We start from the raw sequence: 19,065 nt of genomic DNA on the forward strand, positions 1-19,065 counted from the left end.
AAGAGGTTGTTTTCAATCAACCCGGTCTTCTAAGGACCACTGCCCCAGCACATTCTTAAAAGCCAGGAGAGACAATGTCCACTGCTGTATCAATAATCTCAGCTGATGCTCGGTCTCCTTCTTGCAATTTTGCCTTTGCTTCCTTTTGTTTGATTTCACGTAAAAATTCTAAGTATGCTGCCAGATCAGACCAACTTTGCCCGTCATACCTTCTAAGAATTATCAATCATATTGTATAAGAATAACCAATGCGTTTGAGGCCTGCATGGTTGTGGCAACCACTGCAGAGAACCTTCTAGCCCCATGTTGTCTAAATGCCTACCCTACTTGGCAGGTGGTGCTGATAAAGGAGTAGTTAGATTTCTTGACCTCCTCTGAGCCACCTGTATGACTACAGAGCCTGGACGTGGCTGTCCAATTAGATATGCTGAAGAATCCCCTGGGGACTTTGTACTTTTCATCTAGGAAAGGTAAGACTGCTGGTACTGCAGCTGGATTCTTAATCAGTTTTAAACCCACCACCCATATATGGTCTACATTTAGAATAGCTATGATTGACTTTCTTGCAGAGGCCTTAAAATCATAGAGAGTGCATTCTGCCGGTTTGACAGGTACTGAAGATCAAATCTTTTTGATGCTCACTGAAGAACACCATGAGAGCTTCCAATGTCATAAGGAGAATTAGCTGGTGGTGGTGTAGCAGGTGCAGAAACTAAGGTGATGGAATCATCCCATTCTTAATACTGCTCTAGCAGTCTGCTTGTGGGTAATTTCTCCTACCTCAGATTCCTCCTCATCACTGTCAACATAGTTATCATGGATTTTAGTGGATGCTAGAGTTCCAGGGGGTACCAACTGATTCTGTTGTGTAGAGGGGATCCTCTCTTGTTATTGTAAACAAGGATTGCATGGAAATGTAGTGCGCTGAGGAGTAGAAGTTGGTTGTGGCAGGGGTAGAGGGTTATCTGACTTCTGAAACCTTTTATAGTAATCCACCAGCATTTGTTAAGGGTCAGTTACTAATGCTGCTGGTACCTGGATCACAGGTTCCTTATAGTGAGTGTGATCATCATAATCCTCAACATATGAAAACTGCTTATCAAAAGCTCATACGATCTTGCCTTCGCATAAGAAATGAGAAGTCACTTTCTAAGTGCTTATTATCATCATCATCATCCTATTGGCGCTTGACCTGAAGTTGGGTTGGGCTGTAAGCCATGCCAAAGTGCCTTTCTTGTCTGATCCCTCCAATTCTAGTATTTTTGCTGGTGGGAGAGGAGAAACTTTGCTCAGTGACGTCAGATCTGGACGGACAGAGCTCAGAATGTCTTTTTCAGTGATTTTTATTACTGTGTTACATCGTCAACAGGCCCATTGACTGCACTGTCGCTAATATTGTTGATGATGAATCTTTGTGCTTGAAGAAGGTGGTTGGTTGCGGCGGTTCTTCTGGAAACAAAAGTGTTGTTGTCAATGGTACTGAACTCAGCTACGGTATGGTCTGTAGGAAGCTGGCCTGGTGTGTGGTGAGCACCTATGGTGTTATCACCCTCTACCATGTGCAGGTATCTCCTATTAGTGAGGTGTAGTCCGTGTCTAGGAAGCCAGGCTCTCTAGAGGTAGCTGTGGATGAGCAGCCAAAGCTTATGTAGGAGACATGCAGAGCTCATGCAATACCACTTACAGATACACAGCACTTACACACATGAAAGAACCACGCAGTGTTACAAAAATAAAGATACTTCATTTTAGTGACACAAATACTATATAGGCAATACTCTACTAGCAGGTGAGTAAACACACTATTATATACACTTTAGTTGTCAGAAATGAGCATAAAAAGCAATACAAAAGTGTACAATAACAACAGACAATAGCGACCCTAGGGGGAGCCCAAACCATATACTAAAACAATGGAATCTGTATAAGGGAGCTGGAGGAACTAGGAACCCCAAAAGATAAGTACCAGAGTACCCCCCAGAGACCAGGAGAGAGTACCTATTTTTTCCCAAACCCACAGAGAAAGGACTGTGCAAGACCCAAGCAAGACTACAAGACACAGAGGATGGATCCAGACAGAAGAGGACCTGCAAATAAAGAGGACCAAGTCCAATTCCAGTTGCAGTGTCCAGTTGGGGCAAGAGCCACTAGCTGCCATTCTGGAGATGCAGAAACAGGTCGACAGTGAGGACCAGGAGTTGGCTATGCAGCACAGGAACAGTGACAGAGTTCCACAAGTGATGCAGTCGATGTCTCAAGTCGGAAGAAGAGTTGCAGTCCATCAGTGGTGTGGAAAAACCACCAATAAGCCTTGGCAAAGACAAGATATGCAGAAGAGAAGTTGCTGAGCGGCTGGAGACCAGGAAGGTGCGAGGGGACTCAACCCAAGGAGGGGAGTCCCAGGCAACCCCAGCAGTCAGGCGAGCATGAAGTCGTGGATGCAGCCCCCACAGGCAACTCACAGGGAGCAGGCATAAGAGTCACACTGAGGCCCACTCAGCACACCTGGAAAGAAGTCCCATGTTGCTGGAGCAGCAGGCAGGAGACCACGCATTGGAGGGAAGAGTGCTGGAGGTCGAGGCTACGTGATGCCTGAAGATCCCTTGGAAGGAGAGTGTTGGAAGTGGACAACTGGTAGAGGGGACCACTCAAGACCATCACCTATGTTGCAGGATCCACACAGAGTTGCAGGAGAGAAGACCCACCCAGCCGGTCGTCATTGCAGTTGGTGCCTGCGGATACAGGGGAGTGACTCCTTCACTCCAAGGGAGATTCCTTCTTGGTGCAGACTGAAGACTTGCCACCTTCAGAGGATGCACAGCCGGGGAAACAATGTTGCAGAACGGAGTCGTCACTGTAGTTGCAGATTGTCGGTTCCTGGAGGGATCCAGTTGCAGTCCCAGAGGCCAGAAGATGAAGTAAACGATGCACAGGAGTCCTGCTGGAATTTTTCATGTTGATTCTGAGGATCCACCCAGGGGGAGACCCTAAATAGCCCAGGAAGGGGGATTGGTCACCTAGCAGGGTGACCACCTATCAGGAGGGAGCTGTGACCTGGCCACTCAGATGCTCACAGGGGCCTCTGCCCACCTTTGATTCAAGATGAAAGAACCAAGTGGCCTTCTGGAGGAGCTCAATGCACCACCCCCTGGGGGGGGGGGGGGCAGGGGGTCCCCTGTACTAGTGCAAACTTGTTTATGCACGGAAAGCACCAAATGTGCATTTCAAAGCATATCGGTGGCTTGGGGTGGCAAGCCATGTAACACTTATTTCCAAGGGAGAGGGTGTCACCTCCCTCTCCCACAGGAAATCATTTGTTCTGCCTTCCTCTGCCTGAACTGGTCAAGCACCAGGAGGGCAGAAACCTATGTGAGAGATGGCAACAGCACAGGATGCCCGGAAAACCCCTGGAGACTGGTAGGAGCAATGCTGGGCGTCCTCTAAGGAGCCCCCAGACTGCATGGAATCATACAACCAATACTGGCAAAAGTATTAGGGTATGATTCTGACATGTTTGATACCAAACATGCCCAGGCTCGGAGTTACCACTGTTTAGCTGGACAAGTGGTAACCTGTGTCCAGTACACGGTAAAAATGGCTTCCCCGCACTTACGAAGTCCAGGAAAATGGAGCTGAGTTTGTAGGGGCACCTCTGCTCCTGCGGGGGGCACCCCCACAGGTACATGCACCCTGCCTTCTGGGCTAGGAGGGCCTACCATACAGTGACCTGGTGCAGTGACCTGTAGTGCACCTGTTTTACGCAGGTGTCAATGGCAGGCCTGCAGAAACATTTTGCAAGGGCTCCCATGGGTGGCAAAATACATGTTGCAGCCCATGGGGAACCCATGGTGCCCCAATGCCCTGGGTACCTAAGTACCATATACTAAGGACTTATATGGGGGCATCAGTATACCAATTCTGGGGGGTGTAAAGTCCTAAGTAACCAAACTTAAAGGGAGAGAGCACAATCACTGGTGTCCTGGTTAGAAGGATCCCAGTGAAAAAAGCCAAAGTACACTGACAGCAGGCAAAAAGTGGAGGTAGCCATGCCAAAAAGAGGGTACTTTCCTACAGTACTCATTCTGAAACTACCTGTAGTAAATGTAATAAAAACTGATCCTGTGCCGTATTCGGGGCACAATTACTATGGTTAAAACACTCCACCCCATCTCCTGACTGCAGCAAATCACCCTTTCTTATCCTTTTCAATATCTATGACAAGGTCTTGTGAGATTCTGTGAAAAAAATAATAACATAGTGCTTATAGAGTAAACACCAAATATTGAATTAGGGTACCGCTTCTCTTTCAACCTAGCTTGATTGATGCATGGGGATTTGTCTCATGTATGCAATTAATATCCTGAAGTTTATCTACTAGATATTTTGAGATGTTCTCCCTCTTTTACAGCAAGCGGAGCTCCGGACCATTAAATAATACAATACAAAATCAAGCCACCACAGTATGGCAGCAGATTGTTACTCGTAATCACTCATATAAGTATCAGAGCTTACCAATAGCAAGACAATAAGCCTAATAACAGGACTAAAGAAAAAATAAATAAAAACAAGAGTCAAAATTCCAAAATAGTATAACATCACCAGGATGAAGGAAAGGAAGGTCTCTTGTCCATGAATTGGAGTCTGCTTGGAATCACCTACCATAAACCTAAATGTGATTTGGGAAGCAGCCCACCTGTGCCCCATTAATATGTATCATTAATAGTCCAATAGGCAGTACGAAGCACCCAATTCAACTATCCAGTACAGAAGGATCAGGCATACACAAACCCACGAGGATCTTTACCTTGGTGCCTAATGTTAAAATCTCAAGTCATTAACAAATAAAGACCCACAACACTCAACTCATTCTTCTTATGAGGTGTGGCACAGCACAACACCAAACTGGATCTTTTCTGCAGTATCTCCTGCAAAGCATTACATTTCAGTTGCTTTACCTTTCTCCCACTGCTGACTCTCTGAGATCGTCACATCTTTCACTGACAAGCCTGCCCCCAAACTTTCAGGAATCCCTGCAACTCCATCAAAGTGATTCAATAGCAACTGCAGCTTCGTTTTTAAGTAGTGCAATAACGGGCTTTAATATCCAGCTCAAAGACAATTTTGAACGCTAAAGCCCACCAATAACAAATGTTATAATTTTTCAACTAGCTACAGTGATAGATTTAAAGATATGTGTTTGCTGCAAGGCAGTGGGAGAGAAGTCCTGGAACATGCAGGAGCAATCTTGAAAATTAGATTTTGAATGTTCTCCAGCTGATCGCCTACACTTTTTCTTTTTTTGTAAAATAATTAAAATTTAGCACAATATTTCAGGTTCACTTACAAGTGGCTTGGTCCCACCTTTTTGAACCCAATCTAAGTGCAGGTCTGAATGAGCATCTATGAGGAAGGTAGAGGAGAAAACAAACCATAAAAACCTCCAAATCCGACTCGCACCCTTCAAACCTTTCTTGTGAATATTTTCTACCAAAGAATGATTATCACGTTCCTCACATAGCTATAATGTTTTGTCTGGGTACACCTGCAAGGCTTTGAGTGTTGAAAATAGTTCAATACCTGCCTCACAAGAATGTAGCATTTTGGTTCCCATCTCCAACACCTTATTGCACATGGAATCAACATCTTTCCAGAGCCTTTCCATCTTTCAATCAATCAATCAAAGCATATGTAAAGCGCACTACTCACCCATGAGGGTCTCAAGGCGCTGTGGGGGGCATTGGTGCTGCTACTGCTCGAACAGCCAGGTCCTTAAGGTGTCTCCTGAAGGTTAGAAAGTCCTTTGTCTGTTGCAGGTGGACAGGAAGGGTGTTCCACATCTTGGCGGCGAGGTGGGAGAATGATCTGCCACCAGCGGTCGTTCTATGGATGTGTAGAACGGTTGCGAGGGCAAGGTCAGCGGAGCGAAGCTGGCGGGTCAGGGTGTAGAAGGTGAGTTGTCTGTTGAGGTATTCTGGTCCGGCAGTGCTTTGGGAGCGTGGGTGAGGAGCTTCAACATGATTCTCTTGTTTATGGGGAGCCAGTGCAGGTCTCTCAGGTGGGCTGTGATGTGGCTGTGATGGAGGATGTCCAGGATGCGGCGTGCAGAGGCGTTCTATATGCGTTGCAGTCTTTTCTGGAGCTTGGCCGCGGTTCCTGCGTAGAGGGCGCTGCCATAGTGTAGTCTGCTGCTTACGAGGGCTTGAGTGACCGTCCTTCTGGTTCTAGTGGCGATCCAGCTGTAGATCTTCCTATGCATGTGGAGGGTGTTGAAGCAGGAGGATCGATGAGTCCAGGATGAACCCCAGGTTGCATGTGTGGTCAGTGGGTGTGGATGCGGTTCCTAGTGTGGCAGGCCACTAGGAGTCGGCCCAGGCGGAAGGGGTGTGGCCGAGGATGAGGACCTCAGTCTTATCAGAGTTCAGTTTCAGGCAGCTGTTCTTCATCCATTCGGCGATGGCCTTCACTCCTTTGTGGAGGTTGGTTTTGGCGGGGGCGGGGTCACCGGCGTATGAGACGATGTTGAGGTCGTGTGATTGGACGATGTTTGCGAGTGCTGTCATGTAAACGTTTAAGAGGGTCGGGCTGAGGGATGACCCTTGGGGAAAGACACAGATGATCTTGGTGGGTTCAGAGCAGAATGGAAGCAAAGCTCAAAAGGCAGGCTATGTCATCAGACACATGCCTGCTTGTTCTTTTAACTTGGAGATTAATGTTTACACACTCCTCTCACTTTGCAGTAAGAGAACAAAAAGGACAGTGAACAAAATGTAAATACTTGTAAAGGAACTGCACACATTCAGCAGTTTGGAAAGCAAATATGAAGCACATTTTTTTGTAACTCACTAGTGTGATGGAAATAAATATTGTAATAGGATGAAAACCAATCAGGACACTTTATTGATGATACAATAATGACCAATATTCACCGAAACCCAACTTTCACATATTATCATGTGTGTGCTGTATAGTTTCATCAGTAAAACCACGTGCAAATTTAGTGGGCATTTTTATGGAAAATGTGTTGTCTCTAAATGAAAGTGCGCTACTGCATGATACTTTTGTAACATTAAAAAACTGCCTGCCTCATGTCAAATAAAGGTAGGTGTGTCATGAAAGTTTGTTGCTCTAAATATTGGGTTTTGGGTCTAAAACGTTTGGGAATTATTTCATTAGTTACCAGTAATCCTCATTACTCAGAATACCCTGTTTCTCGTACCAATACTTAGCTCTGCTCAGAACCACGTGTCCTAGCCCTAACCAATTAAAAGATTATTTTGCGTAAGACACTCCCCCCCCACCGAGCCCCCCTCTAATCACCTTTTCCCATGTCAAGGTATAAAGGGCAATGGAGCCCAGAAGACATCATGTATATCCCCAAGCTCAAGACATCAAGGGAACAGGTTGTGATCCAGGAAGGAAAGGAGGGACATAAGTATTGGTACGAGTGACGGGGTATTTGGAGTAATGAGGATTACCAGTAGGTAATGAAATCATTAGCTCCTCAACCCTATTTCTCATCCCAATACTTACTCATATGATGATATACCAAAGCCAACTCCCAACAATCTGGTCCACACCAAACCAATGCCACAGACTCCGGATACTGCAAAAAAACAAATTTTAATGTACCAGAAGGCATCATTCAGGAGACCAAGCCGGTCAATGAGACACGGAAGCCAAAACAGTAGACCCAAAAGATAAGGAGTCTCGTACATCCAACCTGTAATGGGACAAAAAGGCAGAGGGAGTAGCTCAAGTAGCAGAAAAACAAACGTCTAACAAAGAAACCCCCTGAGCTTCTGCCCAAGAAGCTGCTGTGCCCCGTGTAGAACAACCCTGTACACCATCAGGCAAGCAGACATTCTGAGAGTCATAAGTCAAGGAAATCAAAGAACGAATCCAATGACTCATCCCAGCAAACCACAGCGGGTATAAGGAAGCGTGCAGTGAGCAGAAGCCAAACAGTTCTCAAGTTCCCGACTGGGAAAACATGCAAAGGTCGGAAATCTTCGTACGCAACAAGAGAACAAAAGGACACCCCAGGAGGGCCCGGCCAACCCAGTACTGGTGAGAACCAAAACGATCCCCAGGGACAGTGCCCCGCACAGCATCCAACAGGATGGAAAATAAAAAAAATAAACAGACAGCCAACCCCAGGTGGCCCATGCTCCCAGGGCTTACTTTATGACTAGATAGCCAGGAGAGTGGAGCAGAAGAAAAAAATAGGAGGGTTCCTGGGCTCCATGGCCCTTCATACCCAAATATGGGAAAGGGTAATTGGAGGGGGAAGTGGGAGAGTGTGTGGGGGGGGGGGGGTAGCTTACATAAAATAATCTTTTGATTGGTTAGGGCTAGGCCACGTGGGTCTGAGCAGAGGTGAAACACCTTATATGAGTAAGTACTGGTGCGAGAAATAGGGTTGAGGAGGTAAAGTGCCACCATAGAGTACTAGAAGATCTCTTCCCTGCTCCACCAACATGTTCACTCTCACCGGTTTCTTGATGCCCAGTTGCCCTCTTAATCAGTCTCATTATTGCTTTGATCTAGCATATTCTCTTCTGGCAGGAGGGGACAACTCGTCTCGGGCCAACCTCTTTCCTCCCAAATGTCATTTTGTGTCAAGGTGTTACTCCTATTGAGTGGCTACTCCTCCAGCTGAGGGAAAAGGGTAAGAAGGGAGACTGAGATAGAATGAGGGTTCTACTAGTCAGGAAAGAAGTCGTTCAGCAAAGAACACTGCCTTGTATGCCTATAAATTCGACCATATCAAAGGTGGCACGGAGCCCAAAGAGCAGGTGTGATGCTACTCTACTACAAGCTATTGTAACCATGATATTGTCTCATTTGGCCATAAATACAGATTCATGCACCTACCTGGTAGGATTCCTGTTTGGATGTTGAAAAGAAGTGGAGTCTCTTCTTTGTAAGCTGATAGAAACATCTGCCTGTGTAAATTATCAGTTTGCTAAGAAAGGGCCTTTGCAGATTGGGCAATAGTTAAAAGGGGTTACGGGACTAGTAATCAGTTTTTCTATAACACATCTGCTGTAGGACGTTTTGAGACCTTTAGGAAGTAGTCCAGATTTCAAGAAATGATGGATGACAGTTCTGGTCACAATGGTAGCTAAACTGTTAAGTAGGGAGAATGTGAATATAAGGGGTGAGCAGATGTCCCCCGGTGGTCCTAAAGCATCACAAGCTTTTGTGAAATTAGTGAAGTCATCTGTGGATACTGAGTTGAATGATATTAGATTATAACAAGACATCACTTGAGGTGTTGAGCCGATGGGTGAATCGAACTGAAGGCCCTTCTTGATATCACCCTAAAAGTATGTAACCAAGTACCTAAAATTTTAGATGTTCCTTTCAAACTGATCTCGTGCCTGGAGTCAAACTTCTCTCTAAAGCTGCTCTGTGGTTTGGAGTTGACACTTATTGAAGTCAGTCCTCTTTTCGATCTCCAATCTTTGCAGTCAAGCAAAGATTGTCAGTGCCATGTTGCGTATATTATAAAACATAGTTCTTAGATGGCATCTCGATCATTTTGCCAGCCAGACTTGAAGGAGACAGCTTTGGTTACATATATTAGAATCACATGGCTCAGTCTTGAAAGGGACTATCTATCCCTCCTTTGAGGAACTGCCTCCTTAGATTTGAAATATTTGCACAAAGAACACTTTGATACATTTTCATCCAAGGGCAAGCACAAATTACACACCCTATGGTGACCAGAACTTGCAAACCTGGTATGGCACAAGAAAATCAAAATGGTGCATTTTCCTTATCTCTTTCGATCTTAAATCTCATCAGGCAAATAAACCAAGACATTAAGCTAAAGTACACTTTTGTCTTTATTGTGTATCGCTGATGATGAAGAAAATCTTTTGTTTCAATTTCTGTGCTGATGCTCCAGACAGTCTTTGTTCCTTGGTCTCTGGAAGTCAAGTTTTGACCTTTTGTATAGCTTCTCCACACAGCTAAGCAAAATAGGTCCAAACTCAACAGAGTGGGTTTCAGAGAATGTGATTGCAAATCATTTCATACACACTCAAAACATATGTTGAAATATTATGAACTCGATGCTAGATGATGGGAGTGCATAGCACGTCCATATATAATACAAATAATGCAAACATGCAGTTTTAGAAAGAATTCCCTTACCTGTGATATCTGTACAAAATCACTATGGGGTGTGGGTATGGCTGGGACTCATTGGACTAGGTTAGATCTGTTTCATGCCATCGCACTTCCATGCGTTTGAGTCACTTAATAAGGCGGATACACTACAAGTAGTAGAGCGCTTTTTCAATGTTATTTAAATATTTCCCAGCCTAGCAACAACTGGACCCCAATAATCTGGTCTCGACAGAACTTCAAGTCGTGAAAGCCTTAGCCAGTCTCCGCAGGTTTACAGGCACAAAAAAAAAATTCTCTGCTCCTGGACAATAATCTTGTTGCCACCATCATCACTCGCCTCATAGCCAGAGCTGAAAGGATGGTATCTGTTTTCACAATGGGTTAACACTTTTTGTGTGTGCCTTATGTAACGACATAACTATGATGCTGACAAAAACTACATACCACATCAAGCAGCACCTATGGGTTTGCAATGAAGAAAAAGCACAGGACTGTGCAGACAAATCTACAAAGACTGGGCAGCACAGTTTTCCAAAGTCACACATCTGCAGAGGACTTCCAATCAAAAGCTTAATGAAACAGTTCTTCATAATTTAATGGCCAGGCACACATATTTTACTAATGAAAAGAACTGACATCAGCACGCTGGGGTCGCGCCTATATACGACTGCAACATCATCACGGTGACCACAACGCCAACGATGATCGCGGAGTCTACCGGCGGCACCTAATAGTACGCAGGGGTACTGCTCGAAGAAAAATCTTAGGATCTAGTCCAACGCCTGGGGGAAATTCTAAGGTTAGTAATCTGCAACTAGAAGTCAGTATCAAATGTGACAAAGTAACCCATCTGCCAATATCTAAATTAGGCCCCAAGTCTTCTACCACAGTTGCTTGCCCATGCATCCAGATTAAAAAATAATCTACTTTCTTAATGTAATTAATAGAGCTATTTGTACAACAAAGTAAAATATAATACATTCACAAACAGCTTTTAAACTAGTGGAATCTTGGGGTTAAAACATACCTCACAATTAGGCGTGCAGGAGCGTCTGACGAATCGAGCTTCATTTCCAAAATTTCTTGCATCAACACACATTTCCAGTCCATGAAATTTAGAATAGAACAAAACAAAAGGATATGGCCTAAAAACAATAAACATTGTTTGTGTTAGCATTATGTAGTATAGAAGCTTGTATGCATGCCTTCAAACCAGTTCTATTTAGATTACTTGCGTAGTCTCAAGCTTCATCGAAGGCTGATCATAGAAAATGATACACTCAACTTTTGCCGGGGATCAAGGGTTAGGAAGAGATACTTACTTTGAGGGTCATATCGGAGTGACACAGTCTTCATCATCAGAAAAACAATGCCACCCAAATAAACAAGTTACTTACCTTCGGTGATGCTTTTTCTGATGGATACAGTATCTGCCTGTAGATTCTTCACCTTTTGAATATTGCAAATGCGCCAGCATCCGACGGAAACCATTTCTTTCTAGCTCTCCAAGTCGACGAGGACATCATAAAGAAACAACTCCAAACGTGACTCCGTCTGATGTCATCGGAGCCATAAGAAGTCTTCGCCAGCGTGCTGACGTCAGTTTCACCCACTTTTTTTTTACTGTGCCTTCGGGGCGAATGGGTGAACACCAACATCACAAGCACAACATGTGCGAACTCCATAAAATAATTTATATATATATATTTATATACAGCTACATAAACACACATTCTGAAATATCATTTTCCAATGTTTCATATGTATACAATATATACAACTGTAGCAAGCTGGCTCTGTATATACTATATCAAAGTGAGATATAGTGTGCACGGAGTCCAGAGGTTCACCAGAGGCCTAACAGAGGCTAAAGTGGGTAATATTAATACTCTCTTTGTGGTCGTGTTGTTGAGAAGTTAGTCTTATCAGAGGGTAGTCCAAAGCATTTGTTGTACACACACAGACAATAGAAGCAGCACACACTCAATGACTAAACTCCAGACCAATGGTTTTTATGTATCAAAAATATATTTGCTTAATTTATTTTTAGAACCACAAGATTCAAGTTTCAGGTAAGTACCTTAAAAGTATTGTATTTCACATAGGTATCAACAGTACTTTGAAATAGGTAAGTAATACAGTTCTTGAATTATTAGCAATAATCTGTTTTAAAAATGGTCACAGTGCAATTTTCAGAAACAGTTCCTGGGGAAGGAAATGTTAGATCGTTTTACAGTTAAGTACAGCACTTACAGTTTCAGTCTCTGTGTTTTAGGAAGTCCACCAGTTGGGGTCCAAGTTAACCCCAAACACCCACCACCAGCAACACGGGGCCGGTCGGGTGCAGAGGTCAAAGATGAGCAATTTTAATGTGGGCTCCTATGGAGACAGGGGGTACTCGGAATCCGTTTGCCTGCAGGTAAGTACCCGCGACTCGGAGGGCAGACCAGGGGGGATTAGAAGAGCACTGAAGGGGCCAAAAGTAGGCACCAAACATACACCCTCAGCAGTACAGAGGCGGCCAGGTGCAGGGTGCAAACAGGACATCGGGTTTTTAATGCTGGTCTATGAGGAGACCCTGGGCATCACTCAGAGGCTGCAGGCGAGGTCTGGGGCGGGTGTCTCAGGCACCCTACCGGTCGGACAGGGAGGACGGCCACCTGCTGAACGTAGAGGCACCAGGGATCGGTTTCTCCAAGGCCTGGGGGCTGCGGGTGCAGTGTGTCTTTAGGTGTCAGATATCTTTGTCCGGAGCTTTGCCGGTCCTTGGGATTCCCTCTGCAGGCATCGTTGTGGAGGGGTGGAGAGGTCAACCTATTGTGGGCACTTGCTCACAATCACTTGGGGACCCTCTCTTGCTTGGTGGACCACCTGGACACAGGCCTTGGGCGTCGGGTGCACAGGAGTCAAGACTTGTGCATCCAGAGTGAGGTGGGAGTACTTGGTCGTAGGTTTTTCTGGGACAGAGCCGCTGTCCTCGGGAGTTCTTGGTCCTTCTGGGTGCCGAGCAGTCTGCTGGAGTTGGGCAGAGGTCGCTGGTCCCGCTGGACGCGTCGCTGGTCTTTTGCAGGTTCTTTGAAGCAGGAGACAGGCCGGTAGGACTGGGGCCAAAGCAGTTGTCTTCCATCTTCTCTGCTGGGGGTTTCAGCTTAGCAGTCCTTCTTCTTCTTGTAGGTAGCCAGGAATCTGGTGAGCTGGGTTCAGGAAGGCTCTTAAATCCTAGATTTAGGGGTGTTTTAGGTGTCAGAGGGCAGTAGCCAGTGACTACTGTCCTTGAGGGTGGCCACACCCTCCTTGTGCCCACGCCCTTTGATGAGGGGGGCACATTCCTATCCCTATTGGTCCCTGTCCTCCAAACCAAGATGGAGGATTCCACAGGGAGGGGGTCACCTCAGTTCTGGACACCTTAGGGGTGGCCCTGGCTGGGGTAGCCATCCCTCCTTGTTTTCCCTCATTTTCCCACTGACTTGCTGACAAAAGTGGGGGGTTTTCGGGGGCTGGAGTGCCCTGGGGCATTGTAATCTGAGGCTTGAGCCTTTGAGGCTCACCGCCAGGTGTTACAGTTCTTGTAGGGCGGAGGTGTAAAACACCTCCACCCAGGACAGGCTTTGTTTCTGACCACAGGGTGCACAAAGGCACTCACTCTTGTGAAACTTGTCTGAAAGTGGCTGGCTGGCACAGACCGGTCAGTCCTACACTAGCAGTTTGGCTGGCATCAGTGTGGGCTTATTGTGTTGAGAAGTTTGATACCAAACTTCCCAGTATTCAGTGAAGCCATTATGGAGTTGTAGAGTTGGTACTGAAAAACTCCCAGACCATATACTCAATATGGCTACACTGCACTTACAATGTCTAAGAATGGACTTAGACACTGTAGGGGCATATTGCTCATGCAGCTATGCCCTCACCTGTGGTATAGTGCATCCTACCTTAGGGATGTAAGGCCTGCTAGATGAGTGACTTATCTATGCCATGGGCAGTGATGTGGGCATGGCACCCCGAGAGGGGTGCCATGACGACTTTTTGTCCTCACCAGCACACACAAGCTTCAAGGTAGTGTGTATGGGCTTGGTGAAGGTTCCCCTAGGGTGGCATAATACATACTGCGGCCCTTAGGGACCTTCCCTGGCCACTGGGACCTTGGAACCATGGCTACCTTTTACAAAGGACTTAACTGTGTGCCAATTGTGGAAGCAAAGGTACAGAAAGAACACTGGTGCTGGGTCCTGGTTAGCAGGATCCCAGCACACTTTCAATCAAAGTTGGCATCAACACTAGGCACATGGGGGGGTAACCATGCCAACAGTGGCACTTTCCCACAACAACCCGTAACATTTTTGGTATATTCAAACAGGCAATGGGGAGGCGGGTGGGACCGTGAGGAATCGACAGGTAGATACTGTATCCACCAGACAAAGCGTTACCGAAGATAAGTAACTTGTTCTTCTGATGGATACATCTACCTAGGGATTCCTCACCTTCTGAATAGAATTCCAAAGCAGTCCTGCACTCTGAGGTGGGATCCTGTCTGGTTATACCAAGAAATCCTGCAGCACTGAACAGGCAAAATGACTATCGCTCTTCACTTCAGAGTCTAAGCAGTAATGCTTTGCAAAAGTGTGAAGAGAATCCCAAGTTGCTGCCTTGCAAATATCAACAACAGGTACACCTCTGGCCAACGCAGAAGTGGCAGACTGGTCAAATGAGCTCTAATGTCTTCAGGAGGATACTTCTTTGCTAGCGAATAACATATTTTTATGCAAAGGATGACCCACCTTGAGAGAGTTCTCTTGTGGACGGCTTTGCCCTTCATCTTGCCCATGTAGCCAATGAAGAGCTGATCATCTGTCCTAAAGTCTTTTGTCCTGTCCACATAGAAGCTTAGTGCTCTCTTCGGATCCACACGATGCAGCCTTTCCTCCTCCTTAGAGAGATCGGGGAGGGTAAAAGGACAGAAGGGTAGTAGATTGTCCTAATTAGAAAGGTGTCACTACTGGAAAGCCGCCCTTGTTCTCAAAACCACCTTATTAGCATCGAAGGTAGCAAAAGGGAGTTTTACGCTTAGAGCCTGAAGCTCACTCACACGTCTAGCCAACGTGATAGCTATTAGAAAAACGTAAGAAGTCTCTAAGGGCAACTATGCAATGGTTCAAATGGTGAAACCATCAGATAGGTTAAGACTAAATTTAAATCCCACTGAGGCTTTATCAATGGAGTGGGAGGAAACCTATTAGTCAAAACCTTAATTTTATAGGGAACTTAAAAGGGTTGATCAGGTAAACAAATAAAAGCAGACAGAGCAGATAGGTAACCTTTAACTGTCGCAATTGCACATCCTCGTTGCGCTAAGGAAAGAGCAAGTTGCAAAACATTAAATATAAGTGCCCTTAAAGGATCAATGTGTCCCTCCTCAGACATTTTGCCCATCTGCCAGCATAGACATTCTTGGGGGAGTGTGGCTTGGCCGATAAAATAACACCGATCACTTCGGCGGGAGAGAAAAATATTTCAGATTGCCCCCTTCAATCTCTAGGCATGTAGATGCAGGCTCTGGAGGTGGAGGTCTAGAACCTGGCCCTGCAACTGAGAGAGAAGATCTGCTCTGTGAGGGAGGCGGAGGGCACAGTGAGAATTGAAGGAGGTCTGTGTACCACACCCTTCTTTGCCAATCCAGGGCTATTAATATGACCTTGGCCCGGTCTTGGCAAATCTTCCTCAGAACCCGTGGAATCAAAGGTATGGCAGGAAACACATAATGCAGCTGGTCACTCCAGATGAACTGAAACGCGCCTCCAATGCTCCCTGCATTGAATACTGGAGGATGCAGAACGATAGGCAGTGCACGTTCTCATGAGTGGCAAACAGGTCAATCTGAGGTTTCCCCCACAACTGGAAGACGTGAAGAACAACCTCCGGATGGAGACGCCACTCGTGGTCGGCTGAAAAGTGCCAGCTGAGACTATCCGCACGTACGATGAGAACTCCGGACAAATGGTCTGCTGTGTAAATCTGATGGTCCTGAGCCCAGGATCAGAGTTGCAGAGCCTCTCTCCAGAGAAGATACAATCCTACTCCTCCCTGTTTGTTGATGCACCACATTGCGGTAGTGGTGTCTGTCAAAACTTGTACCAACTGAATCACCTGTAACTCCAACAGATTGATGTGAAACATCTGTTCTACTGGAGAACAAAGACTTTTGATCTCCAGATCCCCCAGATGCACTCCCCACCCTAGAGGGTAAGCATCCATTATGACTGTGGTCACCGGAGGTGGAAGACAAAACGGTCTTCCTTGAGCTAGATTGCCCTCCACACTCCACTTTCTAAGATCTGCTGCAGTGTCTCTGAAGATTGTTATTGAATCCTTGGGATCTCCTTTGTGTTGAAACCAATGCTTGCAGAGGCACCACTGGAGAGCCCTCTTGTGCAAGCTTGCATGAGTGACCACCAGAATACAGGAAGAGAACAGATCGAGCAGGCGTAGGACCTTCAGGACTGGAACATCCGCTCCATTCTGAAACACTGGAATCATAGCATGAATGTCCCGAATTTTCAGAGGAGGCGGGAAGGCATGATTCAATGTTGTGTCCAGTACTGCCACTATGAACAGGAGATGCTGAGAGGGCTCTAGGTGAGATGTATCACCCTCCAGGCCCAAAAAACGCTTTTTTCCAACACTGGCTGGTCATTATAGAGGCCTATTACCATGGCCTCCAAGTGCATTGTACTGGGGGATTTTAATATTCATAGTGAGGACACTCAGGACCAAAATACTGGTGAGTTCCTGAACCTCATGACGAATTTTGAGTGGCAGCTTAAGGTTACATCAGTCACCCACCAGGCCGGCCACTTACTGGATGGGATATTTGTTTGCCATGACAATTGTGCCCTTTTGGAGAAAAGGGCCCTTGGGTGGACATATCACCATCTTCTTACCTTTAGGGTGACAGAGCCTTTGTCTCTGTCTCACCCTTCCTTTCCCCCCAAAGCACATTAGACAATGGAGTAGGATAAACGAACAGAATATTATCCCGGCCTTTACTTTAGACTGAGAGATAGCTAAGGAACAATCCATGTCTCTTATCAACAGATTTGACTTTCGGGTCAAAATGGCTAATGATAAGGACACCCAGCCCCCTGGCCAGGAAAAAGCTGTTTGTCCCTGGTACACCAAGGACCTTACGGTCTTACAAATAATATATTTCGGCAACAGGAACGCACGAGGAAATTATATCAGAATCCTGAGCAAAAAGAGAAGCTTAAATCTGTGCTTACTGATTATAAACAAGCGATTAATAAACCTAAAACTGACTTTTACTCGCGTAAAATAAAGGAAGCAAATATTGTCCCTGGAGAACTTTTTAGAGTGGTACGCTTCCTCACTCTTGCTACTGCCCCCCCCAGAATTGGAAAATTCACAAGAATTTTGCAACAAGGTTGCTAATTTTTCAAAAATCATGTTGTCCCAATTCAAGCTAACTTTGCACAATGTTCGAGGGTGCCTGATTCTTATGAGCAATTAAATGGTTCAGAAAGCAGGGATACTCCTACTCTCATTCATTTCCAGCCTCTGCGGATGGAGAGGATCAAGGAGCTCATGGGAAGAATCAAGTTGGGCTCTCCCCATGGCCCATGCCCACATCACATACTGAAGCTTGCCCCTGAGTTAGTGTCCTCAGCCCTTGTACCTGTCTATCAGGAGACTGAACACCGGAGCACTTCCTTCGTCATGGAAGGAAGCAATTGTAATTCCTTTGAAAAAGAAACGTGGTGGTGTTGCAAATGATCTCAAGAACCTCTGGCCTATAGTCTTGCTTCCTTTTCAGGCAACATTTTTTAAAAACATCTTAACACAGAATTGGCACAATTTTAACAAGACACTGGATTCCTGGATCCTTCTCAGCATGGCTTTAGGAAAGCTCATAGTACTGAATCTGCCCTTATCACCACCTCAGATTCTATTCGTAGACTGGTTGATAAAGGGGACAGAGCTATTTTAGTGTTACTGAATTTATCTGGTGCATTTGATACCATTTCGCCGCACTTAATGGTACAACGTATTCACCAAGCAGGAGTTAGAGAGGAAGTCTTGAGTATTTTGAAGTCTTTCCTGTGCAAGAGATCTACCATAGTAGGTTGTGGTGTTTTTAGAACTTCCCCGTTTCAACTACATTGTGGGGTCCCACAGGGCTCTTCTCTCATTTCTAGTCTGTTTAATCTATATGTGGCCCCACTAGCTAGACTTATCTGTTCCTTTGGCATTCTAGCTACCTCCTATGCTGATGATACTGAGCTAATTATTCTCGTTAATAAGAACTGGGAGGAGGTAGAAGACAGATTTCACCACTGCATGAGCGAGATCAATAAATGGATGGGCCACAACTGGCTCAAATTGAAAGGTGATAAAACGGAGATCCTTTTCTTTGGCTCTAGCAGTGAGTTGTGGAGTTCACGTTGATGTCCGCAATCTTGCGGTGACCTGCCTGTCCCCATACGATCTACCAGAAATCATGGGATTATGTTTGACAATTCTTTGTCCTTCAAGTCCGAAGTAAATTCGACCACCAAAGCCTACTATTGGATTCTAAAAATGTTGAAGAAAATCTTCCCATACCTCCAGAAGGAACTTAGAATTTTTGTGTCTCTTGCCTTGGTGATCTCCAAACTAGATTACTGTAATGCGCTGATGTTAAATATTGACAAAGGCTCTCCTGACAAACTGCAACTGATTTTAGAATACTGCTGCCTGCTTGCTAGCGGTAGCCTGACACAGTTGCATTGGTTACCTGTCGAGAAGAGCATTACTCTCAAGGCTCTTTGTGTAGCTCATAAGGCTCTTCACTCGGTAGGGTCTGAATACCTCTGTTCTTCCTTACAATGGTATGTGCCAGGTCGTCAGCTTAGGTCATCAGGTCTTCATTTGATTTCT

The 19,065-nt window shown here is 45.6% G+C and overlaps 1 protein-coding gene across 5 annotated transcripts in view; it reads right to left on the reverse strand.

Moving 5' to 3' along the window:
* The window catches only part of KMT2E (lysine methyltransferase 2E (inactive)), a 1,466,695-nt gene that overhangs the window by 665,331 nt on the left and 782,299 nt on the right, over positions 1–19,065 (reverse strand). For all 5 annotated transcript variants that reach the window (XR_011202375.1, XM_069229869.1, XM_069229870.1 and 2 more), the window contains one exon: positions 11,165–11,282. Coding sequence is in view for 4 of the 5 variants with exons in the window: in XM_069229869.1 (XP_069085970.1) it covers positions 11,165–11,282 (118 nt within the window). In the remaining variant the exon portion in view is untranslated. The remainder of the gene's footprint in view (positions 1–11,164; positions 11,283–19,065) is intronic.

This window comes from Pleurodeles waltl, chromosome 4_1 (genome assembly GCF_031143425.1).
Source record: "Pleurodeles waltl isolate 20211129_DDA chromosome 4_1, aPleWal1.hap1.20221129, whole genome shotgun sequence".
Lineage (NCBI taxonomy): Eukaryota > Metazoa > Chordata > Amphibia > Caudata > Salamandridae > Pleurodeles > Pleurodeles waltl.